This window comes from Xenopus laevis, chromosome 3L, assembly GCF_017654675.1.
Source record: "Xenopus laevis strain J_2021 chromosome 3L, Xenopus_laevis_v10.1, whole genome shotgun sequence".
NCBI lineage: Eukaryota > Metazoa > Chordata > Amphibia > Anura > Pipidae > Xenopus > Xenopus laevis.
Window position 1 is genome coordinate 160,675,827 of NC_054375.1, and position 13,169 is coordinate 160,688,995.

The 13,169-nt window shown below is 37.3% G+C and overlaps 2 protein-coding genes across 2 annotated transcripts; both read right to left on the reverse strand.

Moving 5' to 3' along the window:
- Positions 1 to 907: 907 nt before the first annotated feature.
- LOC108710552 (olfactory receptor 2AP1) lies at positions 908 to 1,894 on the reverse strand. Its single transcript, XM_018251679.2, has one exon. The coding sequence runs from the start codon at positions 1,892 to 1,894 to the stop codon at positions 908 to 910; it is 987 nt and encodes a 328-aa protein (XP_018107168.1).
- Positions 1,895 to 11,471: 9,577 nt separating this feature from the next.
- On the reverse strand, positions 11,472 to 12,416 carry or1s1.L (olfactory receptor family 1 subfamily S member 1 (gene/pseudogene) L homeolog). The gene is given in 1 exon segment (NM_001088439.1): positions 11,472 to 12,416. A coding segment is annotated over 1 exon segment (945 nt).
- Between the last annotated feature and the right edge of the window lie 753 nt (positions 12,417 to 13,169).

Genomic DNA, 13,169 nt, shown 5'->3' on the forward strand with positions numbered 1-13,169 from the left:
GAACTGGAACTGGTTATTCATTCTAGTGAGATGCTTTTCTGTATATGTAACTGTTATTTCCTGTATTTGTATCTTCAGCCTCGATAAGTGGTGCAGGAGAGGATGGTGCTATATAAATATAAATATATAAAGATGACCAGATAACTGGTAAAACATCTTAAAGTAAAACACAGAAAGTCCAGTTGATTTGACTTATTTCTACAGATAAATTCCTTTTTGTGAGAAAAACTGTTGGGTAGGGGCCCCTAAAAAAAAAAGCTTTGGAGGGGATTGGCACTCATTGCAACCCCTAACCGCACCTAATGTGGTTAAATTAACTGACATTTTATTGAAATAACAGGATTTCAGTGGGATATTCTACTGCTTCTCTTAACATCAAGTGAACTCAGAGAAAATCCTCTATTGTATCAGAGTTTCTGTAAATGTATCCAAATAACTGTGCGGGTACAATAAAAAGGTCATAAGTTCCTTAAAAGTAATTTATTGACTTTTTCCATTTCATTTGATAATAATGTGACCAACATTTCAATTTCCAATGAATTATTTACTTACATTCTAAGGGGCAATGGAAAATTATATGTAGAGTTGATTTTCTCAAATAAAATAAAATTTGAAAGTGCTGAGGCTGACCTCACATTCAGAACTTGCTGTCAAAATGACATGTGTTTTTTAAGCATAAATGTGCTGCGTCTATTGATACAGCCTGAGCTGGGAACTGGACCTGGAATTACCTTCTCCTTTGGTGGTGGCACTTGCTGCAGGTTTCTACTGGGTCAATAAACAATGGAGTAGGAAGCAGCCATTAGCACCAAGCAAAACTATATGGAAATCCAAAGAGTACCTTTTAATGAATTACATTTTTTTTTATCATAGAGGGTACAAAATTAACAAAAGGCCACTAAAAAAATTAAATGTTATAATAATAACAGGGGATAATTATATGATGACAGACATCTTTCAATGTAGTAGTATGACATTTAATCATTGACTTAAGGGCTTCTTTGACATCTTTATTTCTCAAGCTGTAAATAACTGGGTTAAACAATGGGATCATAACTGTGTATAACAGAGAGAAAACTTTGCTTAGGGTATGTGATTCTTTTCTGGGGGGAACCAAATAAATAGAAATGAGAGTCCCATAAAATATGGAGACCACAGCCAAGTGGGAGCTGCAGGTGGAGAAGGCTTTTTGTCTCCCGGTATTGGACACTATCTTTAGGATTGCATGGGCAATACACATATATGATACAATGATCAGTATAAAGGGGCAAATAATGACAGGAATAGACAGTAGGATTACTTCTAATTGCACTATGAAAGTATCTGAGCAGGAAAGCTGTAAAAAGGGAAAGAAATCACAGAAGAAATGGTTAATGGTATTTTGGTCACAGAAATACAATCTGGCTATTAGATTTGCAGTGATGAGTATAGCACCTAGACCAAGCAGCCATGACACTAAAATTAATTTATTACAAATGTTGTAGCTCATTATAGAAGTGTAACACAGTGGGATACAGATGGCCACATATCTGTCATAGGACATTACTGCTAGAAGGAAGCCCACAAAAGTTTCTGACCCACCAAAAACATTAAATTGTGTTATACAGTCAACAAGCGAGATTGAGGCTCTTCCAAGAATTATAGTTTCCAGCAGAGTGGGTACAATATTTGTTGATCCCAGTAAATCAGACAGGGACAGTTGCTGGAGAAAGAAGTACATGGGGGATTTGAGGTTCCGGCTGGAGGACACCAACACTATGATGAGGATGTTCTCCAAAACTGTCATAAGGTAAATGAGAAGGAACATAGAGAATAGGGGAATATTCAGGCTGTGGAGATTCTGAAATCCCAAGAGGAAAATCTTAGTGACCAACGTCTGGTTCTTCTCATTCATTGTCTGGTTATTAAAAAAAAAAAAAAAAAAAAATGGTTGTCTTTTCTAAAACCAAAACCAATAAGTATTAAATCACAGAACATGCAAGTGGAGTTACAACAAATGTAAGGACTAAAAAAATAAACCTGGCACTTCTCAGTAGTAGCCCTGTATCAATTTAGCTAGTAGATGTTTAAAGACAAGACTCTAGATCACATACCTTGATTTTAAAACCCCTCGAAGTTTAAGCTGGACAGCTGAATGGGGAGTCACAGAAAGTTTTGAGTCTCCCCAGCAACTTTCTCTAAGATTTAGGTCTTGAATCTTGGATGTTTGAACATAAACCAACTTATTGAAAGACTGGAACAATAGCCCATATGAAAGGGATATGAAAATTCATAATGAAAAGATACAGTCCAAATCATGACAGGGAAGTCATCTCTGATATGAGGAACCTCCAAATTTAAGGTATAAGATGCCAACTCCTGATAAAGTAATATTTGCTTCGTAACACTGAAAAATCAGTCACTTTTATTTCTTTTGACAGTATTTGCATTTAATACCTTAGGCCCATGGGTGCAAGGAGTAATTAAAGTAGTTGGTATTCTAAATTAGTGGCTGATTCGCCGCTTTCATGGTTCACTAGATTTCCACTGATGTTGTCACATAAATGTGCAGATTTATATTTTTTTATTATATGATATATTTAAAAATATTCATTCTAATATCAGTTTTTCTTGCCTACACCATCATGAATAAGTCCCCAAGGAGAAGAACAATGTGTGGTTGCATCAAGGTAAAAGGTTCCTCATTTAATAAATAATTGAATTAATCTTCTTGTTTGCCCACTCGTTCTTATGTTGTTACACTTGATTAGGTTACCTTCAGAGTTAGAGATAAACTCTTATATCAATAACAACTGTTTGGCTAATTGCAAATGTTTACCTGAATGTATCTACCTAGAGACTGGCCAGATATGTAAAGATTTTATTCCTATGTCTAATACAAGCTCCTGACCTACACTAACCCTTTAGATTAAATAAAGCAGTAAAAAGAACAGATCAGTGCACCCTACAGACAACAGGCAAAAATTACACTTTTTTTCCCACCCACATAGAGCATACTCTTGTATTGATTACTTTTTTGCCCTGACTTCATGCTCTCAGCAATCACTGATGCTACTACACAACCCATCTCTTGGTCTGGCCATGCAGTTATCCCTATGCCAATACACTATCAGTCAAATTGGCGCCTCAATGAAGCACTATTATCTATCCCTATCATCACTAATCAGATCATAAATTATATAGAGCAGTGCTGTCCCCTTGTGAGGCCCCCACTTGAAAGTCTGTCTGGTGTGACTTACCTTGTGTAAACTTTAAAAGGGATCAATTCTGAGATTAATTGGCCCGTGCATTGTTTACACTTCAAATTCAGACTGTAATCCCCTGTATTGTTCACACCTGTGACCAGGGCCGCCATCAGGGGGGCACAGGGGGTACAAGTGTACCAGGCCCGGGGCTGAAGGGGGGCCCGGCAGTGCTGCACTTTTCGAAAGAGCCACCCCCCCTTTAAAACGCTGAAGCTGTTCTGCCCTTCTGACATGTGCGCAGTGATATACACTATCCGTATGTAGTCCCTGTAGCGTGGTGCTGCTATGGTAACAGATAACAGGCAAGTGAACTACTAATGCAGTGAACTTGGCAATGGACGACCCGCGCATAGAGTGGACCCGGGACCGAGTGTACGACGAGTTTAGCCTCTTGGACCCTGAATGCTTTGAGGAACTGCTCAGTAAGAACGATGGAGAGCACGAAGACAAACTGCTGCGGTTCCTCAATGAAACGTCAACAGAAGAGGGGTCTTCAGTGATGCTGTTCTTCAAGTCCCTCAAGGAGGACAAAGTGGAGGTGGAGATTGCTCTAGGTGAGGAACACCTAACTTCCCCCTGTCCGACCAGACTGCCTGCCTCAATGGGTTCCTCTGTGGATTATGGGACTCGGAAACTCATATAGCCCTGTATAGAAGGCAACTTTTATCTGTCAAAACACAGGTTGGGCCAGTACTATAATCCCCAGATGATAAGTATGCAATAATTATTATAAAACGCCAACGTATTCTGAAGTGATGTATAATAAACCGGTATATATATTAAACTTATAGCAAAACCCACCAAAACATTAGATAAAGTGGGCCTTGTATTAACTTTCCAAAAAGGTAGCCAGAGGGAAGTATAAAGGGTAAATAATTGTAGAAACAAACCCTGCAAGCCTAGTATACTTTGGAACAAGGGGCCCAAATTGTGGGGTCTGCTTTTCTATAGTTCTAATAAGTCTCCTCTTGCTTATTAATCCTGGTGTGAGTGGCCGGGAGACAGTGGGTGGGTTGGAGGGCCAAGTAGGGGCTGCTGTGCGCCCAGGACCCTCAAGAGATTTTTTTGTGGGGTGCCTGGCTGGTTATAGCTCTATGAGGCCATGTTTTGCTGGGACCCTGAAAATCTGACACTGCACAGTATGTCAATATTGTAAATAACATTAGGAAGAATATTTTTTTTGGTGGCCCTGCTGCATACACAGGGGCTTCTATAGGGGCTCCAGTTATTTCTAAGGACTGTCTTCATCATCATCATCATCATCATTTATTTATATAGCGCTGTCAAGATACGCAGTGCTTTACTTCAGTAAGTAAGGCCACTTGTAAGGGGGGCCCTGGAGCCAAGGTTTTTTTTAAAAAAATATTCTTTGGGGCACCAATTTTTTTTTTACTTTTAAGGGGGGCTCTGCCACAAATGTTTTTTAAAAAATATTTTCTGGGGCCCCAATTTTTTTTGTACATTTAAGGGGGGCCCTGGCGCCAAGGTTTTTTTTTTTCTTAACTTGTAGGGGGGCCCTGACCACCAATAGCTTTTCATAACTTGTGTGGGTGGTTACCTTTTTTAATGCTGATGTCTGTGTGGTTTTTTAACTGTTAAACTTTTGTGTTGAGTGGGGCTTGGTGGGCGGAGCCCAGGGGGCCTGAAATTTTGTTTTACGGGGCCCTGTGATTACTAATGGCGGCCCTGCCTGTGACACCTCTATTGTTCAAACCCTACAGTCCTGCACTGTTCACACCTGAGACCCAGACTGAAAGTGACAACATTGTCCACCTGGCCAAACTTATACAAACTGCTGAAGGGGCACCAGCACTGTGTCACTGTATGTAGTACAGTATAAACTGTGATACTGATATGTTTCCCTGTCACCTGCTGTATTCTGCAGCACAACTCTCTCAAACCACACAATTGCATCTACTTCATACAGAAACTCACTGGGTCCACTTTGAAGTTCTTGTAGCACAGCCAACTTACCTAACTGCTTATTGGTGGATGGATAAAGCTCAATGGAATCTACTTCCCCTAACTAACTCATACAGTTCATACATGGTATAACATTCAGAACTCCCAGTTATCTCCGCTCCATAGTATACTCATCCCAATCCACAATATTCCACTCTTTCCTCCTGGACATGCTTCTTCAGCCTTATGTGATGGAAAGACAATCACATTCTCAGGATCAGGGATCTACTCTGCTCCACTGGAATTAAATCCATTCAGTAGATACAATTTGCTCTGAATATGCCAGACGGAGAAATCTTCAGATATACCCAACTACACCACTTTATAAAAACAATTGATCCCTCCACCCTCATTGTTGGAAACTTGCAGGCAAACTGAGGGGGACCCTCTCACTTTTGTATAGATTAATACTACTCACTGTCCCAAAACTCCGACCCCCCTACTAAAATAAACCATTGGACTTGGAAATAGATGTGGGATGAACGATTCCACAAAATGAATGGATTCAAATATGGGATACTATTTCTAGGATTTGCCCAAACACAGCTACTGTATTTATTAAAAACATCAGCTTATAAAGTAACATGCAGAGATGTCAGTAGCCAATAGAAATCTTCTAGCCTGTCCCAATGACTAAATGACCAATCCCCATGGTACAAAAAATGTCAGGATGATCCAGACACAGTCTGAAAATCATACAAGACTTTATCTTTGCGTCTATGGACAGCATAAGTCTTCAGTCTTCATGATGGGAGGAAGATGCCTGGATCATGTAAGGAATGTTTTAGGGAAGATATTTTTATTGAGATTTTGGTTCTATATGTAGTCTACAGACTTGCCTTGGCATTCAATAAATTGTCCAATCCCAAATTAAAACAAACAAAAAAGGTAGGTTTCTTAGTAATAAGTAAACCCATGATTTAACAACAAATCATTTCAAACTTTAATATACCCTAAAACTCATCATCTTGAATCTTTGGTTGCCTTTGCATCTTCAATACACTATATCAGCTACATCAATCTCATCATCGTCAGACCACATAGCTAAGTATTCTTCTCTTTCCAATATTTGTACAACTTTTCACTTCTTGTAAGTGGTCCGAATCTTTTGATTCAATTGATGCACTTACAATACCTACAATTTCAGATAGAACCTTCTCCCTTGCTTTCTTCCTCCTCATCACAAAAATCCCATCACTTTTAGAAGGAGACACTTCCACTGATACCTCCATCCACTGAGATTCACTGAGATTGCCAACATAGGTTTCCTTCTGAGCCTCAGCGTACTCTTCAGACTTGCCATCCCATTGTGGACAACTGGCGTTTAAATGCCAGACCTGAAAATACAAGTTACACTTCCTTGGTTGCTTACAATTTTTTGACTCGTGGGATGAGTCAAATGAGTTCTGGCAAACCTTACACTCTTCAGCTACATGACCATAGCTACGATATTTACCAGCATACCACTGAAACAGTCCAGATTTGTTCTTCAACAATGAAATCTTGCAGCTGGAAACACATCTTTCTTGAACTTAAAATACCACTTTCTTAAATAAACCTTATACACACCTTTTGGTCATGCTGTAAAATCCAAACATTTTGGGAAAAAGTCATAAGGTACTGGACCCAGGTTGCAGGAAAGTCAATTCAACCACAAATGTTATGGGCACTATTCAGTGACACCACTTCCTATCCACACTTAACAAAACCGGAAAAACAACTGGCAAAAAGATTGGCATCAGTGACTAAGACTATTAGACCTTTCGCATGTACAATGTACATAAAACAGTAAAGGGAGCAACAAACCCTTCCATTGATAGAACTATCAAATCATCTTCATTTTCATATTGGTCATAACAGACCAATCAAAAGAGGACTTTCCAAACCACGTCAAAATAAGCCTGTCATCCAAACAAATCTTCCACTTTGTGAGCTTTAACATCTACATGAGAAGTATAGGAAGAAACAAACCCTTCATTTCTATATTGGTCAAAGCAGACCAATCAAAAGTGGACTTTCCAATGCACGTCAAACTGAGGCTGTAAAAGTAGCCATTTCAAAACTCTATCACTATTTCACATGTGCATTTGACAGCCTCAGTTTGACATGTATTTGGACATTGAAAACAAAAGTTTTTTTTGTTGGATTTTGTGGTTTTTACACTTAAATAAATTTGAAAACCACTCATTTTTAGAGATTCATGGAATAAATCGAAATTCCTTATTAAATGGGCCCCTTAGAGTTCATTTAAAATAATGAAACATTTTAATTTGCATTAACTAAAACTCAAATTTATCTATTTTTTTTAAACAAACTCAACATAACTCCCATCCAAGAATTTAACTCATTTATCAAATAATCAACTTGAAAAAGTTGGTGTGGGAAAAGTTTTGTCACAACAGAACGAAAATTCAAATTATATGACTTTTTCGCATTTAATGCCCGGATAGCTTGATTTTTTCGAGTTGTCACCTGAAACACATTTGAAATAATAAAACAAAAGTTTTGCCAAACAATAGCTTAATTAGAAATTTCAAGGGTAAGTTAAGTTCAATTTAAAGGTGTATTTCTTAGAAACAAATTACAGCTCAATACTGAGGCAATTATTTGAGCTTGGCCAAGTCTTCCAGTCTCTGTAGATTCATCATCTGCAGTTATATGGCCAGAGATTTCTTGGTAAAGATCTTCATACATTTTCTGATGCATTTGGTGTTTCATTGCAGTGTTGTTCTGCGCAAAACAGACTAAGATCATTTTATTTCTTGGGAAGGTACTGCAAACTTCCAGAAGACTGATATAATTATAGAGAGAGCAACACATTACAATTTTAAAGAGAACCTATCATAATGCCAATATAAACCATTTCATTCTTAGAAGTTAGTTTCTCAGCGACTGTCAACCTCCCAACAGATCAACACAAACTATTCTTTGTAGATCAAAAACACTTAGAAGTTAAACAGATCCATGATTTACAATTTTGCTTGGGAAGGCAAGGTAAGATGGGTAATATAGTTATAGTAAAGAATTTAGGGGCAGATTTATCAAAGGTTGAGGTGAATTTATTAATTGAAAAAATTCAAATTTCTAGCTATTTTTTGTGTACTTTGTCTAGTGAATAGTCCAAACTCGATTTGAATTTGAAATAAAATTAGAAAATTAGAATACTGACATTTATCATCTACTGTCTCTTTAAAAATTCAACTTTGACCATTTGGATCGAATGCGCTATTACTTTGGTTCGTACAATTTTAATTTGATAGAAAACTGGCCAATTCAATCGAAAACTGACATATTCGGCCAAAAAACCTTAGATTTTTTAAATAAAAAACTGTTGGTATTTTTGAATTTCGAAGTTTTTCAAATTCGAAATTTGACCCTTGATACATCTGCCCATAAGTAATATAATTTTTTAAATCAAGTTTTACTATTAGAGATTAGGAATTTAAGGAGATTTATGTTCACTGTGTTTTAAAATGCCTAGCACAACTGAAAAGCCCCCTAATCTTGTAGGCAATACTGAATACTATATGGAGCCTATTTGCTAAAACTCAAATTAATCTCAGTTTTTTATGAAAACAAAGTTGGGCTAACTCTCATCCCCAAATTGAACTCATTATCATTAATTTTTCCCAATAAATTCAGAATGGCAAAACGCCGCTACAAAATCAAGTGTCCGAAAACTTGATTTTATTGAATTTTTGCTGCAAAAACTTTTTCAGGTTTTATCAGACAAAAACCCAGATTGATTCAGTGCAAATCACAATGTCAAGAAACAATTTCAAGGATGTCTGCCATGGATTTCTACATGACATCTACAGGTTTGAGATATATTCGGATTTTTAGCAGTTTTGGGGTATGATAAATCTCTAAAAATTCAAGTTTTTATTTTTCCATGAAAAACTTGACTTTTTCGGATTGTCAAACAAAAACCCAGACTTTTTAAGATTATATTGCAGATTATAGTCCAGATCAAAATGTCAAGAAATAACTTCAAGGACATCTGCCATTGATTTCTACATGACCTCGACAGGTTTGAGATATATTCGGATTTGACGTTTTTATTTTTCCATGAAAATTTTGACTTTTCCCCTAAAACCAGTGACCAGAAAAAAAATGAGGTTTAATAAATGGGCTCCTATGTGTCAGCTTTGGCTAAGGACCATGATCATGATCATTAACTTTATTGGAGTTCCCTATAGATCCTCTCTGAACCTTGTGTTTTAAAGGTGGTAGTGGTGTCCTAATGGTCCTTTCCATAAGCTGGTATTGTCCTAATGGTCTTTGCCATAAACACAGTGGGAGATGGCTAGCCAATCACAACTGTCAGGTCTGTCTAGTTTCCGGTTCCTATCTGACAGTACAATATGATGAGTGTCCCTGGCTACCCCACATAGCCTGGAAATGGAGGCAGCATGAAGTGGGAAAGATGGGTGGGACTCTTAGGGTTTTGGGTTTAATTTTAAAAACAACAATGTGTTGAGAGCGCTCCAAGAGTTGAAAAAATTAATTCCCTACATGGATAAAATAATAACAATATTTTGTTTCATAATTTTGAAGACAAGTTTATATTAATTTATATTATATTATATTAGTTTAAATAAAAAAACAGATAAAAAATGTGTAAGTGATTTATCAATGATATATTTTTCAAATATTCTCATTTGTAACCTCCATTTGAGCAAGGACTGAGGTGAATGATATATAATCGCTATAAAACCAATAAAAAAGTAAAAACAATAATATCTATATATGATATAAAAGGACAGATCAATATAATATATATATTACAATACAGCAATGGAAGTCTTATTGTTGATTATTGACTGAACCAAACTCCATGAATATTACACCTGCTTTGGTAACATTGGCATCTCTGACCATAATGACTGGTTTAAGAGATATAATTCACATATTAAGAAGTGGGAATTAAGTGCTCCCCAGTTATATCAAGTTATACATTTTTTCTTTACTTTTCTAAAATATAATGTATTTTACTTTTGTATATATTTTTATTCATTATGGTGCTTTAAAGTAGAACTGTCACCCTAAGAAATCATTCCAAATCCTATTTTATGATGTCAAGCAAAATAAACTCTTCTAAATCTTGTTTCTTTTAGTCTTGGAATTCAAAATCACATTGTAATAAAGTCCACTCACCCTGGTGGTCTAGTGGGGTGCCCCCTGGCATGCGGGCGTGTCCGCCGTGTCTCTGGCGGAGACGCCCGCCGCATGAGTCCTTCCTGTTCCTGTGCCGGCTTCCTCTAGGGCGCGCGCTCCGTGTGTGTTCATTATTTAAAGGTGCAGGCACGCTGGCATGATTGTGCCAGCACACATTGGCGTGAAAATTGAATAGTATAAGAAGCCCATTTAGGCTACAGGACCTTGCCCATTGTTAGGTTCAATTTAGCTTGTTCCTGGGTGTTTATTCCTTGTGACTCATTGATCTACTGTGTTTGACCCTTGCCTGCCTGATTTACTACGCTGATCTCTCCAATCCTGACCTTTGCCTGTCTGTTTACTCCGAACTCTCCAATCTTGATCCTGCCTGTCTAAGACTATTCTGACTTCTCCAATCCTGACCTCTGCCTGTCCATTGACAATTCTACAGCTTGTGCTGGCCACATGCTGTGTTGTCTGGCCTACCCTCCTGTGGTGTTCTTCCATTCCAGTATCCTGGTGAGACGATCGCCCCCCTTTGCTTGTCCAGAACCGTTAGTTTTTCTCCTCTCTCTATTAAGACCTGGCGGCATCTGAGTAAATGAGGGCTCCTCCCAAGGCCAAAGGCGGCTGCTACAGGCAGAAGTGGGAGCCGAGACCAGGGAAATTAGCTTGGGTTCTGGATTTTGGGTGCCAATCGTGACACACATTTTGTGTACATTATTATTAGGCAAGCTTTTCATCATGCCAAAATCTTGTTTATGCACCAGAATGGGACCCCTGATGTTCACGTCCTTGCACTGGCTATCCAATTACATGGTGAGGAATGTGAGGAGTGCAGTGACTTCAAGGAAGTGCAGAATTGAAAGTTGAAGTAATTGCCTGCTCCGCCTCTATGTCTCTGAGGAGGGGCAGGCAATATATAATTGACAGCTGAGAGTTTTAAATGAGTTTATAACAGGTATGGATTTTGGAATAAAAAAAAGAATTTGGGTTTCATGCTTAATTTGAAAAGTACTTTTATTATACAACTTTTTATGTCTGGGTGAAATATCCCCTTTAAGTCTAAAAAATGAAGGGGAATCAATTATTAGTGAATGTCCATTTTTATATATTAACTGATTTGCAAAATTGATTTACTTTCACCTTGAGGGCTTCTTTGATCTCTTTATTTCTCAAGCTGTAAATTACCGGGTTAACCATAGGAATGACTATTGTGTACAACAGAGAGAGAACTTTGTTTATGGTTGAAGATTGTTTTTTAGGGGGAAACAAGTAAATAGCAATTATATTCCCATAAAATATGGAGACCACAGTCATGTGGGAGCTGCAGGTGGAGAAGGCTTTTTGTCTCCCGGTATCGGAAGATATCTTTAGGATTGCACGGGCAATACACACATAAGATACAATGACAAGTATGAATGGTAGAAAAACCATAGGGACAAATAAAAAAAATGCTTCAAATTGCAGAGAAAAAGTATCTGAGCAGGAAAGTTCTAAAAGAGGGTAGAAATCACAGAAGAAATGATTAATGGTATTTTGGTCACAAAATTCTAATGCTCCTATTAGATTTGCTGTAACCACTGCAATGCCAAAGCCAAGAACCCATGACATTAAAATTAATATAAAACAAACCCGGTGATTCAATATAGAAGTGTAACGCAATGGTATGCAGATGGCCACATATCTGTCAAAGGACATCACTGATAGAAGAAGAAACTCACAAGCTTCTGAAGCACCAAAGAAATATAACTGAGTGATGCAACCAACAAGAGACAAAGTGGATCTACCATAAATTATAGTTTGTAGCAAGATCGGTAAAATATTTGTGATCTGCAGTAGATCAGACAAAGCCAACTGCTGGAGAAAGAAGTACATGGGGGACTGGAGGTTCCGACTGGAGGACACCAACACTATGATGAGGACATTCTCACAAACTGTTATTATATATATCAGAAGGAACAAAGAGAATGAATAAATCCTGATGTTCTGGAGATTCTGAAATCCCAAGAGAATAATTTCACTGACCAACGTCTGGTTCTTCTCCTGCATTTCCTGTGAAAATTAAGTACAAAATAATTATAACATAACCATAATCCACTTGTATAAATATCAAAGATTGACAGATAATTTAAGAGTTGTGGAAACTTCTTAATAGCCAGTTCCCTAACTGTTATTCATTTTATTAACTATTAATTTCATTTAATTTGTACCGTTTATTTGGCAACCACATGCACAAACTATGAATTTTTCCTTGGCAAAGTCTTCATTCTTCCTCTCCAATGAATCATTCATTGCTTTTCTCCTGTTAGAGAATTCCATAACCATAACCTCCATTTCTTATATGAACATTTAATTATTTCTATATCTAAATCTCCACCCAAATATTAATATTGAAAATAATCGTAATGAATCTTAATTATATATGGTGGAAGATGATGATATTCAGGGGCAGATTTATTGAGATTCAAGTTTTCCAGTTGTTTTTTTGGTCAAAACTACGATTTTTCAATGCGTTTTTTTTTTCTTTGAAAATAGCTCAAATCTGAAAATACAAAATCTAAAATTTGTTGAGGTCATGAAGGAGTCAGTGGCAGAGGTCCCTTGAACCTTTTGAACTGTTAACAGCCTTCATAATGTTTGAGGTTTTTTCAGGGTTTTGTTCAAAAATAATTTGAACGATTCAAGTTTTTTCCCAACAAAAACTTGATTGATTTGAGTTTTCAGGTTTTCGGAACTTGAACTCGAAGAATCAGGTTTTTTACATTCAAGTTTTTTTTTTTAAATAAGATACCGTTTCAGTTG

Excerpts from the sequence above, each read along its gene's own strand:
- LOC108710552 (XM_018251679.2), bottom strand. The coding sequence starts at position 1,894 with ATGAATGAGAAGAACCAGACGTTGGTCACTAAGATTTTCCTCTTGGGA.